This window comes from Camellia sinensis, chromosome 7 (assembly GCF_055761805.1).
Source record: "Camellia sinensis isolate YWXY chromosome 7, ASM5576180v1, whole genome shotgun sequence".
Taxonomy (NCBI): Eukaryota; Viridiplantae; Streptophyta; class Magnoliopsida; order Ericales; family Theaceae; genus Camellia; species Camellia sinensis.
Window position 1 is genome coordinate 144,740,030 of NC_138967.1, and position 16,364 is coordinate 144,756,393.

Sequence of the window (16,364 nt, forward strand, 5' to 3'; positions counted from 1 at the left end):
CCCACCTCCGCTGCCACAACCATCGCCAGCGATGACTACAAAACCTTTAATCTTCCTAATCTTCTGCATTATTATCATCATCGGTTCGTGGTCTCTCACCAATAACGAGGTTGAGAAGAGAGCATGCATTGCTGGTTGGATTTTTCTACCAAAGGTTAATTCTCACCGTTGGTTCACCACCGTCCTCGATGTCGCCTTCACTGCATCGTCCTCAAATCGCTCTATCTCTTTCTCTTTTCTCAGATCCACTACACCGAAACCCTTATATTTTTGCTCTATTCCTTGTGTCGTCATGTTGGGAAGGAAAACGATGAAAACGAGTTTGAGAAAGTTAAAAGGCGAGAGATTCAGATCTGAGGGCTTTAGATATAAAGGCAGCAATGGCCCACCAACAGAGTCCTTAGATTTGGTTTGTCATCGGGTTGGTGGAAGTGGAGAGAGTAAAAAATTTAAAATTTTACTTTGAATTTTTACTCTGAATCAAAGTAAAGTTTACTATGATTCAAAGTAAAATTTTATTTTAAAATATACTATGAGAATAACTTAATAGGAGAGCTGATAGATATGTGAATAGTATAGTAAAAGAAACAAGTTTTAAAATATTAGAAAGTTTTGAAAGTATTTATATAATTTTTATCTGTTTAAAAAATAAATTAGACAGTGAAAAGTCTACCATCAAATCTCTTTTAAATAGTAAGTTTTGAGAAAATGTGATGCGAAAATAAAATTTCTCGTAAGTACAAGGTAATTAGGGCTAAAATTATTACGATGTAAGGCAGCAAATAAAAAGCAAATGGGTCCATCGATCCACTGTGATTGTGTGCACAAATCAATTGCGCAAAAGTGAAGCCTTTACCTCAATTCTCTTCACTTCTCCCAACCGGCTCTCTCTCTCTCTCTCGAAATTGTAATCAAATGTAGAAAAACGTACCTCTAATTACACTTCGTCACTCGGTAAATCCATCTCAATCTCCTCATATATCTGTATCAATTTGTGTATATATATGTGCGTCTGATTCTGCCTTGATTTCTTGATTTTCTGACAACTGGGTAATGAAATTTTAATGGAATTCTCGACAGGGTCAGTTGGATTTTTTTCTCTCTTTAGAGTATCGATTTGGGAGATGAACAAAGAACGTCCACCTGAGCCTCTTGATTTCTTCATCTGGACCGTCGAGGTATTTGGTTTTTTGTATGCCGATCTTTACTCTATCACAAGTAGATCTTGTTTTGGGTTCTTTTTTGTGATTCTGTTATTTGTTTTCTAGTCTCTGAATTTGTAATCCCACTGTTTGGTTACTGACAAAACGCAGGAAAATGAAGGAAATTCAATTTTTAAATCCCCACATCTTTTCTTTGATTCTGACCTGAATATAAATATATATGTATATATATAGCCGAAGTCATTCTTGTACAACTATTTGGAATAAATTAATTTGGGTTCATATATTGGGAAACCACTCAACAATAAGATTGAAATATTAATCTTTCTCTTTTCTGTTTGTGTTGACCATAGCTTTCTCAGGAACCAACAGAAAATTAGTGAATTTGGGTTTTTTTGGGGGGTGGTTTTGGAAACCTATTTGTAATTCTGTGCTTAGCAAGTGCTTGCAGATGTTTTTCTTCAGTCTGTAGTTGGTATCAAGTTCTGTATATACTAAGTAGCTGTAATTATTTTTGGAATTTTGTGATTGTTGTCTCAGAATGTGTTTTTTTTGTGTGTATGGTTATGTTAATGTTCAACTGAATGAATTGATCATGAATGTCAGAGATTGTGCTCATTTTTGCTTACCCCGCCTTTTCTTGAGTGAGAGCCAAATTGGTTTTGTGGTAAAAGAGAGATGTGTGTTTCTATATTGGCTTGGAACACACATTGTGGGTTGCATCTCTCTCTCTCTCTCTCATTATATCCTATATGTATTTGATTCTATCGATAGCATATATGTTTCCTTGTGTCTCTTAATTGTTTCCTCATCGTATGTTATTTCCAAATCCAATATTTATCTTCTCTCTTGTGAATATCATTGATTGGCAAATTATTCATTCTTAAATATTTATATTTTTTTATTTACACTAGCATATCAATTCTTATCATTTCTGTACCATTTCTAGAAAAGCATTGGTGACATGTATGCTTTCATTCTCCATCACTCATGTAATTGGTCTTTATTTCATTTCAATGGGGTGGATCTCCCAATTAGCAGCTTAAAAAGATCTATGCTCCTTGTTTTTGTTGCTAAGACTCTAGGAGTGTCGTGTCGTGTCGTGTCCTTTATATATTGACTTTTATTTTATTTTATATTTTTTATATTTAAATTTCATTGCAGATCTATACATGCCTCTTGATGTAAAATTTTTACCTTAGTGTACAGGGTTCACACCTTTTAAGGTGGATTCTTTTTTGTCACTAAATTTTTTACTTGTCAAGAAAAATTATGAAAAAGGTGTCTGATTATCTAGTCGCTAATGTATGCATTTTAGTTTCCTTGAAAATATGTAGTATGCATTTGGGTTCTGATTCTTTTGAACTTGACTGTGGTCTCTGTCTATACTTCACGATTGCGCGTCAAAGTGTGCTTAAGTAATTTAAAGATCGTAACCCAAGGATACTGCTGAGGTCCCTTGTTAGGTTGTTTGATATGAACACATTTTTATTACTTCTGTCCCACCAATTTGGAATCTCAAAGTTGACTCTCATTGTCCTGTTTTGATATCTCTTTGTGTCCATTTTGCTTTATTTGGAACAGAGAGGTGTCTATGTGCATTGTGGTAAACAGTCTAATTGAACTTGTTTTTTCCCAAAACCCCTCCCCATTTAGATTAAGATTTATTGTTGTTTGTGCAGTAGACTAATACCGAACTAGGATGAGGGTAGTTTGTGATAGCCTCATTATCCTCGAAAATCCTGGTAAAGAGGACATGTAGCTGTAGGGAAGAGGAATTTATAAGATCAGTGTTTATTATTTCTCTTGTCTCCCTTTGGAATTATAAGTAATTGGTTGTTCAACCTAGAAGTAAATGAATATGGACTTGTATGAGATGTAATTAAGAAGAGAAAGATGGGAGTCTCAATACTAAAATTCTTACACTCTTTTGCTAGTATGCTTTCATATTAGGAGCATGAAATTGTGACATGTGGACACTTTTGAACTCTGTGAAAGACAAGCACTAGAAGGCCTCTTGTGATTACCATGTGGCTTCCATCTACCACTGCTCCTATAGTTTTTCAATATATATTTTTTTATTTTTTTCCTCTTCTTCTACAACATTCTTCTAAATTAATTTAAGACTACTTGGATAGTTGGATATCATTCACATCCACTAGACCAATCGGTGATTGAGGTGTTAATTAAAAAAACCTTGAATCTATATAGAAGTGGCCTGTATGGGTAAGGACCAAAGAGTGTTAGTAGCATACTGTGTTACACGGATTTGGGTGCGGGTGCATATCTAGGGGTCAGACACTTCAAAATAAAAAATTGGGAATATGTGGATATGGATCCAAATTTGGTTATTTTTTAAAATATATTTATTATATAAAGATGAGTTAAAAAAAAGTTACAGAATAACAAATTTTGTTAAAAAAAATAACAAATAAAATATAAATAATAAATAAAAATTATTTTAGACATAAAATAAATTATATTATATATGATAAAATAAATTATTTTTATTTTAGACATAAAAATTATATCATTTATGATATATTATATTATATAATATTTTTTTGAGTGAATATTATATTATATAATATGAATACTATTATATATTATTATATTAATATCATTTATAAATAGAAAGTAGAGAAAGAGAAGAGAGAGGAAGAGAAGATAGTTAAAGAAGAAGAGAAAGAGAAAGAGAGAGAGAAGAAGAGAAGAAGAAAATAGAAGAGAGAGAGAGAGAGAGAGAGAGCAGAGGGGAATCGAAGCCTAGGGTCATTTTCTGGGTGGAATCGACTTTGAGATGTTGGTTTTCAGATCTCCTTCGATTCAGTCTAGTTCGCGACTAGGGTTCGCGCTTCGATCTTGCTTCGCGACTCGACTTGCTTCGCAAAGATGAGTTTCAGTCCTCTCTCCCTTTCTCTCAACAGCCCTTCTTCTTTCTCCTCTCATGTTAGCCGTGTCCAAGAAAACCATGCCGAATCTAACACATATCTCACACCTGCACCCGTGTCATGTCGTGTCGACACGGGTACTAGCATATAATTGGCTATCTCATGTAAGAGTTGCATGAAATACAGTTCGGAATCGTCTCTTACTGGAGATGAAGTTCTCTGCTGTCAGTGTCAGAATTTAATCAATCATTGACTTTTCTTTTTAATAAAGGATACCATTGTTCAACTGTCAAGGAATTCAACTTTGGAATAACTTCAAAGGACACATACAATCCCTGCTCTGAAGTTTCAATGACATTGCGCCAGATTTATAGTTGGGTTATTTTGTGCCTGTGATCTATCTCCATGTCACTATATTGACAAACATATGAACTGTTGTATACAAAGCGATGTCAATTTTGTTACTTGAGTGAAAAAAATGTGTAAATATGTTTTATCTTTTCTTCTCTTTTTTTCTTGTTTTTCAGGATGTTGGTTTATGGTTGGAGGAGATAAATCTGGGTAGTTACCGCCAAATATTCAAAGAAAATGGTGTCAATGGAGAATACTTGGAGGGCATGTCCATGTTCACAACTGAACAGATACTTCGGTTTATAAGACGGTGCCACATGAAATGGGGTGACTTTATCACCCTTTGCAAGGAATTGAGGCGAATTAAGGGTATGTCTGTGTGTGTGTGTGTGTGTGTGTGCGCTTGCTTACGTGTGCAAGAAAACTTTGCACAAGGATTATTTTCTGATGAAGCTGTTATTTGACATTAAAGTGAAATTTATGCTCATGCACTACTTGACATGATTTTTTATTTATTTTATTTAATTTTTTGAGGCACACACCTCAAATGGTCTTATACAATCACTGCATCTCAAATGGTGTGTGCCTATCTGAATTGCGGGATAATGAAATTATTTAGTGTTTTCTTCATGTTAAACATCTGATCTGATTTTTTTAATAGCATTATATTAGAAGGAATGAAGAACCCATTGGATCACTGTGTCTACTTTCTTCAAATGAATTAATAATGACTAGATATATCCTTGTGCTGTTCCATTTTAATCTGGCAATGCCACAAACCTATTAAGCTGTTTTACTCATTATGTGCCATATTACCATGTTATGCATACTCAGATGTCACCTGTTATATTTATACAAGGACAAAGTTAGGGAAAAATGAATGAAATCTAAGCTAATTTTTTCCCCCCATTTACCTCGTCTCTTCCTTTCCATTTCCAATCCCTACTCAAATCAAATCTATGATCCCAACATGCTACAAGTGTACTCTTAATACTTGGAAAATGTTTGTCTTTTGTATCAAGAAAAGTAAAGTAAGTTCAGGTGAATAATAAAGATAACTGCCTCCGGCTATCTTTGTTGTGCAAGATTGATATCGTATTGCTTGAATATTCAAATTCTCTTAAGATTTGAATTACAGAAAGTGTCTTCTTAAGACTGTGTTTGGATTAAGGATTTGAGGTGAGATTTGTGAAGGGAAGGCAAAAAGGGTAGGAATAAGTGAATGAAATAGAAGCCAACTTATTTCACTTTTCCCTCCCTTTTTTGTTTCCCTCCATGAATTCCTTTCCAAATCTTTGATCCAAACACAACCTAAGATGGAGTTGAGACTGGTTATGCATCATAAAGTACAATTACCTTCTTAGACTCCTTTTTCTTTGATTTCATTTGGTATCAATGCTACTGATTCTGCATGGATAATGAATACATCATTTGCTTCGGATTGTAAATTTAGACTGCAGTAATATTTGTCTCGGTCAAATTTTTTTTTTCCCAGTTGCCTGCTTGAAAGGGGAGCAAAAAGTCCGCAGGCCTTGGTGGGCTCCACGTTGTCTATCCGGAGTCTTTGTCAACACAGCGAAGCGCAACAGGCAGGCACGTGTTGTTTCCTTGAAGCTGGAACCTTGAGGAAACTTATGCTGCTGATGTGTATGTATTTTTGTTTATTCTTCACCTTTTTTTTTTTTAAAGAGGGGAACAGAAAAGTAGAAAATAACTTGTTGGTTCTCCATGAACTTTGTTTAACATGCAACCCCTTCTATATATTTGCTTTTGTTGGTTTTTATAGTAACTGGTTATTATGTCTTAAATCTGTGTAAAAGAATGTAACGATTAATGAAATTAAATAGTTTTCTGTCAGTTGTGAAGAATTTAGCTCTTGGGTTCTCTCGTTAGCATCTTCATTCATTTGTGATTTGCCTTGTTTTGTTATGTGAATTGAAAGTTGTGTTCGAAGAGTTGTAGTTTGTTCTTGAAGCCGGTGGTTAGACTTGGCTGCCACAGAGGTAATTACTTGGTCCACACAGTGAAAAAAAAATAAAAACCTTGTTTGGAGAACTGTTTTTGGAATTCTGAAAACAACCCACTTTTTAGATTATTGATTTTTTTTTTTTAATTTTTTGGTGGTATAATTGCTTTACAGGACATAAATGGACACTATGCACATGTGTTCAATTGGCAAAGTTATCAAACATTGCTTAATATTTTGGTGGTAGTTATGATTGTGACATTTGTTGATCCCATGTGAGGTTCAAGATCAATCGGAGGGCCCGGATGTCTCTGTTCTGTTTCTTTCATTCATGAATGGAAATGAAGGATGTGCAGTGAGCACCAAGGATCCTCTAGAGTGAAATTTCTCTAAAGTTTCCTAGAGTACTATATTGTGTGGTTGAGATTTACTGGCAAGTCACATCAGAAAAATTGATGTGACTTGCCAGTAAATCTCAACCACACAATGTAGCACTCTAGGAAACTTTAAGAAAAAATCACTCTAGAGGATCCTTGCTCGTGCAGTGAGAACGGGGGACAGAACACAAACTCAATGACAAAACGAAATTGGACAGACCCACAAAATTCTTCACAAGAATATATGGACTAGGTTTCTTTGGTACTAGTGTGATCATGTGGTTGAGGTTGCAGAGTTGACATTGGCAACATACGTGCATGTGCTTTATGAACAACTATTGTTTCCATCTCAATCAATACGTTTTGGAATATATGTTTTGAAATATGGTATATTTTTATTTTTAAACTGTGAATTTAGTGATTTATAGTGATCTCATAATTTTATCTTTGTTTTTCATTAAAAGTTCATGTTAATAGGAAAAAAATCATGAATTAAAATTTAGATAGAGTGAAGTCTTGGATTGACAAGATGTAAAATTATAGGATATAATGTTCATAAAATTGTATATATGGTGGATGTCAAATTAATAAATTTTTCTAAATCGTATCATATTTTAAAATATGTAACGTATTATGTTTTCATTATCATTTCTCGTACCAAAATTATCTACGTTTTAAGTAACATAGATTTCTAACAATTATGCTTTTCTTATTGACGAGGAATTCTAAACAACCCAAGAAACTTAATGCCATTTTTGGAATTTTTGAATTAATTAAAAGGAAAAAAATTGAAAGCTAAATTAAAGGGTTATTTACATAGAGACCTCTTAAACTATTGAAAAGTATCACTTTGACTTCTTAAATTTTAAAATATACATATAGACTCCCTAAATTATTGAGAAGTATCACTTTACCCCTCCAAATTATAAACACATTCAAATAGATCCCATAAACTATTTGCGCGTTTTACTCTGATTCCTTCCGTTAACAGTCCAATTTGTACGTTTTTATAATTTAAGGAGGGGATTTATTTGAATGGCAAAGTGATACTTCTCAATAGTTTAGGGGATTTATTTGTAAGTTTTTATGATTTAGGAGGTCAAAATGATACTTTTCAATAGTTGAGGGAACTTTAGTGTAAATAATCCTAAAGTTTAAATTAGTTAAAGCACCCACACCAGCTTCTTGAAATAGTTTATCAAAACTTTTCACCTCTTACGTGAATTATTATTTAGCATTATAAGTCTCACTATTTATTTATTTAAATGTAATAAGTCATATATATGCAGATGATTTTTATTGCATCAATGTGCATACACATAGAAAGTGAAATAAAGATGTGACAAATTACTCATTTCAAATATTTTCTCTCTCTCATCTCTTCTCAAAGAGTGGAGGATAGAAATGAAAGCGGAAAAAAATATTTTTAATAAAATATATTAAAAAAATATTTAAAATATATAGAGAAATTATAGGGAGTATATACTTACTTAGCTAAAAATTGAGAAAAAAAAATATATAAAGTGAGGGTGTTAAAGCATCAATATCCTTTCTATTATCCCCCTAGTTACAAATGAGAATGCTTGAACAACATGTTTGTTTAGAATCCATTAGATTGTAATTTTGGAATTTATAGTCCTGCGATTATTTGGTTAGATAGGATATGAATCTCATATTTGTTTAGTCATATGATTAGGTATCAGAAAATGATTATTTGGTTGGATAAGATATGAATCCTATGTTTATATGGGATATTATGGAGAAGAATAAATATTCAAATGACTATTTTAACAATTTCAATTATTTACTAAGTAATAACAATATTAGGCGTATATTTAATATTTTAATTATCTTTAGCTAGATTAAATAAAAATTTATTTTATTTTATTTTTTACACAATTAAATAATTTTTTTAAAAAAATTAAATGAACAAAATATCAATAAAAATATATGCTATTTTTTTAATTAAAATTTTAAATAAATTTATTTTAAAAAATAATAATAATTAAATAATGAAATTAAATAAAACATCTATTAAAATTTAAATAAGAAATTAAATAAAATATCAACAAAATTTTAAAATAAAACATCAATAAAATATCTATAAAAAATTAAATAAATAAAACATCAATAAAAATTAAATAAAATAATTTTATTTTTAAATTGAGACTACTTTGTTAAGTATAATTAATACCATGAGGACACAGATATTTAATACTAGAGTGCCAACAATGTGATTTGGTAACCTAATCTCATGGGATGAGTTATCCCATGATTTGTGGGCCCCCATGGGATACAATAGTCCCAAAAATTTGGGATTAAGGTCCCGTTTGTTTTCAAAGGTAGAATGAAGAAGTTTATAGTAAGAGGATTAATAGTGAAGGGATTGTTAGTGAGGGGATTAAGTAAAATTGTGTTTGTTTTGATGATAGTTGTTAGTATAAGAATTGTTAAATCATTTTTATATAAAATAATAAAACAAATAAAAAAATATAAAAAATTACACATTGATGTTTAAAAAAAAATTCTCAATATGTAAAAAATAAAAAAATTTCTAATCCCTTCATTATTTTTCTAATACCACCTCCACCTCCACCTTCTCCATCTCAATCCCCTTTCCAACCTCTATCTTAATCCCCTCCTCCATCCTAATCCTTTCTCCAACTTTACAAACAAACACAACACTAAATAACTCCACCTACATCGTAATCTCCTCCCATCCATTACACCCAAAACAAACAGGGCCTAATAGTTTGGATGGACTATTAGTCCAATGCAAAAAATTTGAAACAAACAACGGAGTATTAGTCTGGATGGACTATTAGTCCAATCCCACTTTTCAATCCCACCAAACAAACATGCTCGAAGGGTATCAAAATGTGTTTAATAACTATTTTTTTTAGATGTTGTTCTTCCACGGTTTTTTTTTTTAATTTTTTTTTAAACTCTTTTGCAAGAGATATGATAATGTTTTTTATTTTTTTATTTTATTTAAATAAAAGACATAATGAAATTTTCAGTTTTAAAGTGATAAGTTTACAACTCAATAAATTATTTTGCATACGTTTTTTCCCCCTTTATTATTATTATTTTTATGCCATTAATAAGTTTAAGCATGTGACACTTATGTGAAAAGTAGGAGTGCCTTTGCATTAGTGATGTAGTTTCATTCAAATTTGCTTGGTTTAAACTAGCAGCGCAACTCGGACAAATTTAAAAAGGTTAAGTGGTTGTCTAAATTCAACTTAAGTTCTATTAAGAGTTGCTAAGTCTATTGAAACCCAATTTGCAAATTGGTGTTGTCTATTCAAGTCAGACTTGAGAAAGGCCAAAATTTTCCGAATTTGCTCAAAAAATTGATTTTGTTTATTTATTATTTTTTTTGTAGCTAGGTTGATTAATTTGATAAAATTATACTCTATTAATATTTTTTGGTAAAATTATTAATAATACTAAAATAAATAATTTATATAATGTAAGGGAGATAGAGAGATGAGAATTGAGTAACTGATGTGACATTGGGGTGGTCTTTGTAATTTGTGGAGCAGAAAAAAAAAAAAATTGGTAAGGTTTTGTGCTGTGTTATTTATATATATAGTGAATATGATCTAACGATTCAAATTGTTTTAACATCATTCAACATCTAGTAATTTATAGATATATTTAATATTTATATATACAATTTTGGGTTTCAAGTTACTCGGGTTGTTACTATCTTTGTCTAAGGCTTCGCTTGGGAAGTGAGTTGGCTTTTCAGCTTTTTTGGTTGTTTTAGCCTGGGGCAAAAAGTCTGGTTTGGGAATGACTTTTGGTTTTTTTGACTTATTTGTAAGAGAAAGAATGTAACGATTATGGGTTAAATGTGATATTTTATCTTATTGGGTTAAAAAGTCTATTTTATTTTTTGTGACTATTTTAGCAAAAAAATCGTCAAACCCAACTTCCCAAACATAGGCTAAGCCTGGCCAAATTTAATTTGAACTTTTAATTTTTGCCCAAACTTATATCGAATTCAAGAATATGTTTCTCAAACCCTAAATTTTTTTAAGCTGAGCTCAAGTTACTTTGGTTGAACCCAATGGCGGAGCCAAAAAGTTAAATTAGAGGGGACACTTATTAATAACAATATCAAAAATTTTTACAAAAATATTTCACGTAAGTTTTTTATGATTGATTTCGAGAAACATTAAAAAAAAAAAAAATCAGTGTGTTTGATTTCAGTTTTCTGAATTCAAGTTTTTTGTTTTTCATGTTTTTATGATTTTGGTGAATATTTTTTAAATTTTAAGCAAATTTTTTTATTTTTTTAGATGCACCGCACTTAGATGTATCTAAATAGTAAAATATTTTGAAAAACTATTTTTAAAAATTAATAAATACACAAAAATACAAAAAATGTACTGATTTTTTGTATTTTTTTCATATTTTTTAGTATTTAGTGTATTTTTTAAAGATTTTTTTCACAAATATTATATTTTTTTATGTTAGGTGTGTCTAAAAATAATAATAAAAAATGCATAAAATATTTTAAAAAAATTCATTGAAAACATTAAAATACGGAAAATAAAAAAGTAGAATTTTTTGAAAGCTGTTTTCTAAAAACTACATCCAAACAAGCTGAGTATTATTTATAACTAGTGTATCATGAACAATAAATAAATAAATAAATAAATAACATAAGTCTTAAAATAAATTATCTAATGATAATTTTTTTTATACAAAATTTGATTAAAAATTCAATATAATGGTAATATTACGTCATCATTGATATGTGATATCACCAACTAATATAATACATAAACACATAAAGAGTGAACCTCACATGTCAAATGTAACTAACAATTCAATAAATTTTATATATTTATAGTGAGATTACTTATACTTACATGTTAACAATGATGACATCACCGTTACATTTAAAATTTTTCATAGATAATAGGGTTTATAGTAGTCTCTTTATTTTCAATTAAAACAACCATTATTGTTCTCATAATTTTTAAAATGTTATTGACATTTTACTCTAATAATATTTTTATAATTTTTTTTATTTAAAATATTTTCTTTATATTTGAAATTTTTTTTTTTAAAAAAAATTCCAAAATCCAAGGGGGTGACCCCCCTATCCCTCACTCCCTCCGCCACTGATTGAACCCATCCCAGTTGCGCCTCTAATTTAAACTAAATCAACATATGGGCCTCCTAAGCCCATAAGGCCCAAGGAACTTCTCAAACCCAACTAAACCGAACAATGTTATTGTGGGTTTGGTTAATTCGGGCCTTGCATTTACATAGAAAGGCTTTCATTCTTTACATTATTTTGAAAAAATTTAAGCATACAAAATTTCACACGACTCTTTCATATGAAGTGGGTCTTGCCAAATTTTGTGACTTTCACTCCATGCGAGACAAATTTGATTGTGTCTAACTCTGTAATCGAATTTTGTACATATAGAAGAATTGCATTAGATTACTTAATACTAGCGGTGCATTTGTAAGTTGTGTCAACTAGTATGTTGTTAAATTGTAAACCCCCATTTCATGTAAAAGTTCAAGTTATTAAAAATAGACTAATTTTATTATTTATATATTAAACACGTGAAATTTGAACATATGATCTATATTATTTGTTCTTATACCATGTTTAATTGTTTGTCACTATCTCATCTAAGTTGTTAGAGAAAGAAATAACTTTATTATTTATATAATCAACATAAGTTTATCATGTACATATATGTCACAATCCCAAAACAAACCCTGCCAAGAGGACAAACCTCAAACATTATAACACATGTATACAATAATATCCCGTATAATCCATATATTGACATCACCAATAATGCTAATTTCATCCATTTAAGCACAAAAAATATAATATCCTGTATAATCCATATATTGACATCACCAATAATGCTAATTTCTTCTATTTAAGCACAAAAAATATCATCAAGCCCAGTCCAAGCTTGAGCCCAGGCCCAACGGCCTAAATATCCCTGGGCTTGGGCCTAATTTTATGGCCTGTGCCGACCCAAGCTCGAGCCCAGGTGGGCCGGGCCAAATTTACGCCCCTACATTTTTCCAAATACACTAAGTTGAATCTATCTTTACCTCAAATAGCGCCAGCCTAACACTCGACAAACCTAAAGTGAAATGTTATTAGAAGGCTTATATATATATAAATATAAATTCAAATGATATTATTAATTTTGAAGTTTTTTTTTTTTTTTTTAATTTTTAATTTTTGTAAGGGTTATAAAACAAAAAGAAATGAAAATTGCTCTAAGTTATCTTAATAGTTTACACACTTACTATGAAGTCTATATGCTAGGGAGAAAAAAAAATGAAGACTAACCCTCAACCTATTCTTGGTGGAATAATTTTTGTTTTTAAAGTGACTCTTTTTACAATTATAATATTTTTCAAAATATGAGAATTTTTTTTATTATAATTGTAACAACTCGACTCTCTTATATGCTTTAATTCCCTCATTATATGTGTGATTATATGTGTGCTTATGTGCTTGATGTGAAATTCCATGCTTAAAAGTGTGAATTACATGCTTATAAACTTGTATCTGTCGGTTATAAGAAAATCTGTTGAAATTACAACCTCTGGATTGGAAATTGAAAGCCTTAGGGGCGCGATAAACCGAATTCAACTTTACTGTTATGATTAGCATGATTTTTAGAACATAATATGAACTTTTTAAAAAGATTGATTCGTAATGAATTAATAGGATTTATTTGGTTAAATTCTTAATTAAGCCCAATTTAGACTCAATATGCTTAAGTGATATAGGATAATACAAGAGCCTTAGGAGACTAGACTCAACAAAACTCAAAATATCTCTTGGAAAGAGCTTCTAGAGGAAGAAAGAAGAGAAAAGAGAGAGGAAGAAGAAAAATCAACATAGAAGCTTAGGGGCTTGGGAAATTGAAAAGGAAATCAAGAATCTAGCTCAAGGTAAGGGTAATTAACTAAAATACCTTAAATCTTTCTTCAATTGAGTAGAATCAAGACTTAAGATGAAGTTTTTACACTTGAATAGTTAGGGTTTTGGAATAATGATCTTGCTTGAGCAAATAGTATGAAAGTATCATAGATTCCTCACATTTGTTTGATTTAAGAGTTGATTTCTTCATTTTTAGTTTGATTTGAGTTAAATTGTGGGAACTTGACTTGTAATCTTGGGTCTTGGCATGCTTGGAACTCATCTAAGCATATACAAATATATATATATATACCATAAAAAGATGAAGATATATATATATATATATACCATATAAAGATGAAGAAAATGAAGAAATTATGGAATTTAGGGTTTCTATTTGGAATTTAAAAGAAGTTTTGATGTAATTGAGCTTGAGTTTCATGTTTATTATGCTCATATCTTCTGTTGTTGAAGTGAAATTTCTTGAATTAGACCTTAGAAATGCATTGGAGAAGTTTGAATTTGATGAATTTTCGGATTGCACAAATAGAGCCAGAATCGCACATGTGGGACTCATAGCCGCACGCGCAGGATTCACAATCACACGTGCGGAAAATAAGGCAAGCAAGTCGAACATTTTGAAATAAAAGCACATGCGGGCCGCATGTGCGGTGCCTTTTCCGCACGTGCGGTGGGGGTCTTCCGCGCGTACAGGAAACAGAGAGAAAGATGTTGGATTTTGTTTAGCTTTTCGACCCTCTGAATTTGTTAATGAGTGTATTTAATCCCTCCGAAATGCTTAAAGATGGCTAGAAATTGAACGAAATGGAAAAATGAATAAAGAGAAGAAGCTAATAAAATAATGGATTGCTTATTAAATTTGTATGTGTTGAATGTATAGGTCACTCGCCGGAAGGAACCATTGCACGACCAAATCACAGTGAGTAATATTGTAAAGATATGTTTTCATTTAATTCTCTATTTTATTTTGATATGAATGATGTGGCTAATTGCTATTTTGGAACAATTGACTGATATATATATATATATATATATATGAGACATTGGATTATGATATAAATGCACTATGAATGTTATAAAATGCTTTATTACGAATGGTAAAGATGCTCGACAAATGTTAATGAACGAATTAAATGTAAACCTAAGGTCGTTCTGCTTCTGTTATAAGTGATGGGCCCCAGGCCATTTTGTTTGATATGGATTGCTTATGAATTATGGGCCTAAGGCGGTGGGGGATGAAGACATGTCAATGTTTTATCTTCCCTATGATAAGAAATGTTTGGACCCAAGGTCGTTCAGAATAGCTGTTACTATGTTGGGCCTAAGGCCGTTCTGCATTGTGTTGGACCTAAGGTCATTCTGTTCTATGTGAGAGATGGAGACATGTCGATATTCCATCTACTCTATGACAAGATATGTTTGGACTTGAGGTCGTTTTGAACAACTGATATCATGTGATTGAGCCCGAGGCTGTTCTATTATATGTGGGCTTGAGGCCGTTCTATTAACATGTGATTGGGCTCGAGGCCATTCTATTACATGTGGGCCAAGGTCGTTCCGCAATACATGGGCTTGAGGCCATTCTGAAAATGTGATTATGAATAACGTTATGCTTAACATAACTATGGTTGATGCTTTGAATATTGCACCTTAGACAAATATTGGATTTACATCACACGCCTTCATTTAATTCAAGCCTATTCATTCGATTCTCTTTACTTTACTATTATTCACTGAGCTTCGCTCACTCTGTATTTATATATATTTATGTAGGTGTTTAACCTGGAGGTCAGCCCTAGGTCAACTTTAGGAGTCTTTTTGGTGGACCTGCTTAATAAGCCTCCCAAAAGAGCCTTTTGTCTTTTGGGATTTTCTGTGGTGGCAAATGTTGTTGAGTCTTTGGTGACTTTTGTTTGGACACCTTGTTAATATGTAATTTTTGGGTCTTGTACTTGTATGTATGAACTGTGTATGTGAACTTTCTGTATATGACATGATGTTTAAAATCCTGGTATATAAGCACTGCTTAATGAATGCTCCGTTATTTTATTTGCTTTCACTTAGGCCTCGTTATTATAAATTCTCTGTAATCTATCTGAGGCCGTGAGCACTTAAGAGGTTATTGGCCGGTCATGATCTAAACTTTTAGGGGCGGGTTTGGGTCGTGACAATAATAATGTGAATATTTTAGAAATAGAAGAGGTACTTGTCATTTATAAACTTAGTGGACAGAGGCATTTTTTAAATCTGTGGAGCTTGTATACGCTTGTGAATAGTTTTTTTTTTTTTTTTTGGTTGTGTGAAGGTCTTTTTCAAATAAAAACGATCTTGTTGATGAGTGTCTTAATAACATTAGTTAAAAAAATTTAAAAGAAGGTTGCTATATATTACATAATTTTGTCACCATTTTATATCATTGGGTATATGGCAAGAGACTGCTATTTGTATTAATTCTTTAATATCTCTAAATAAAAAAAATGAATCATAAATGTCCACAAGTGGTGACACAATCCAATGAAAAAAATTCAATAGCATATAATCTTTTTTAATTTAAAATAATTATACATTTTTTATGACACGTGTAGAAGTAGATATGGAATACTCCTCTGGTCCAAACAAGCTCTTGGATAATCCTCCCACCTGTCACCTGAAATAGAAATAAAACTC

General features: G+C 31.4%; 1 protein-coding gene across 3 annotated transcripts; it reads left to right on the forward strand.

The window, feature by feature from the left end:
* Nucleotides 1-717: 717 nt before the first annotated feature.
* On the forward strand, nt 718-6,726 carry LOC114294407 (Sterile alpha motif (SAM) domain-containing protein). 3 transcript variants are annotated; one of them, XM_082879509.1, is made up of 5 exons: nt 720-954; nt 1,081-1,178; nt 4,582-4,774; nt 5,901-6,052; nt 6,546-6,726. In XM_082879509.1, the coding sequence occupies exons 2-4, from the start codon at nt 1,125-1,127 to the stop codon at nt 6,029-6,031; spliced, it is 378 nt and encodes a 125-aa protein (XP_082735635.1). In that variant the 5' UTR covers nt 720-954; nt 1,081-1,124; the 3' UTR covers nt 6,032-6,052; nt 6,546-6,726. The 3 variants fall into 3 exon arrangements, with proteins under 3 accessions (XP_028094340.1, XP_082735635.1, XP_082735636.1); XM_028238539.2 differs by lacking the exon at nt 6,546-6,726 and having other exon boundaries at nt 718-954; nt 5,901-6,262; XM_082879510.1 differs by lacking the exon at nt 6,546-6,726 and having other exon boundaries at nt 874-917; nt 5,901-6,262.
* The last annotated feature ends 9,638 nt before the right edge of the window (nt 6,727-16,364 follow it).

Bases quoted from the DNA above. Each gene is read 5' to 3' on its own strand.
- LOC114294407 (XM_028238539.2), top strand. From the start codon at position 1,125: ATGAACAAAGAACGTCCACCTGAGCCTCTTGATTTCTTCATCTGGACC. The intron at 1,179-4,581 runs GTATTTGGTTTT...CTTGTTTTTCAG, and splicing joins TCTTCATCTGGACCGTCGAG to GATGTTGGTTTATGGTTGGA. The intron at 4,775-5,900 runs GTATGTCTGTGT...TTTTTTTCCCAG, and splicing joins GGAATTGAGGCGAATTAAGG to TTGCCTGCTTGAAAGGGGAG.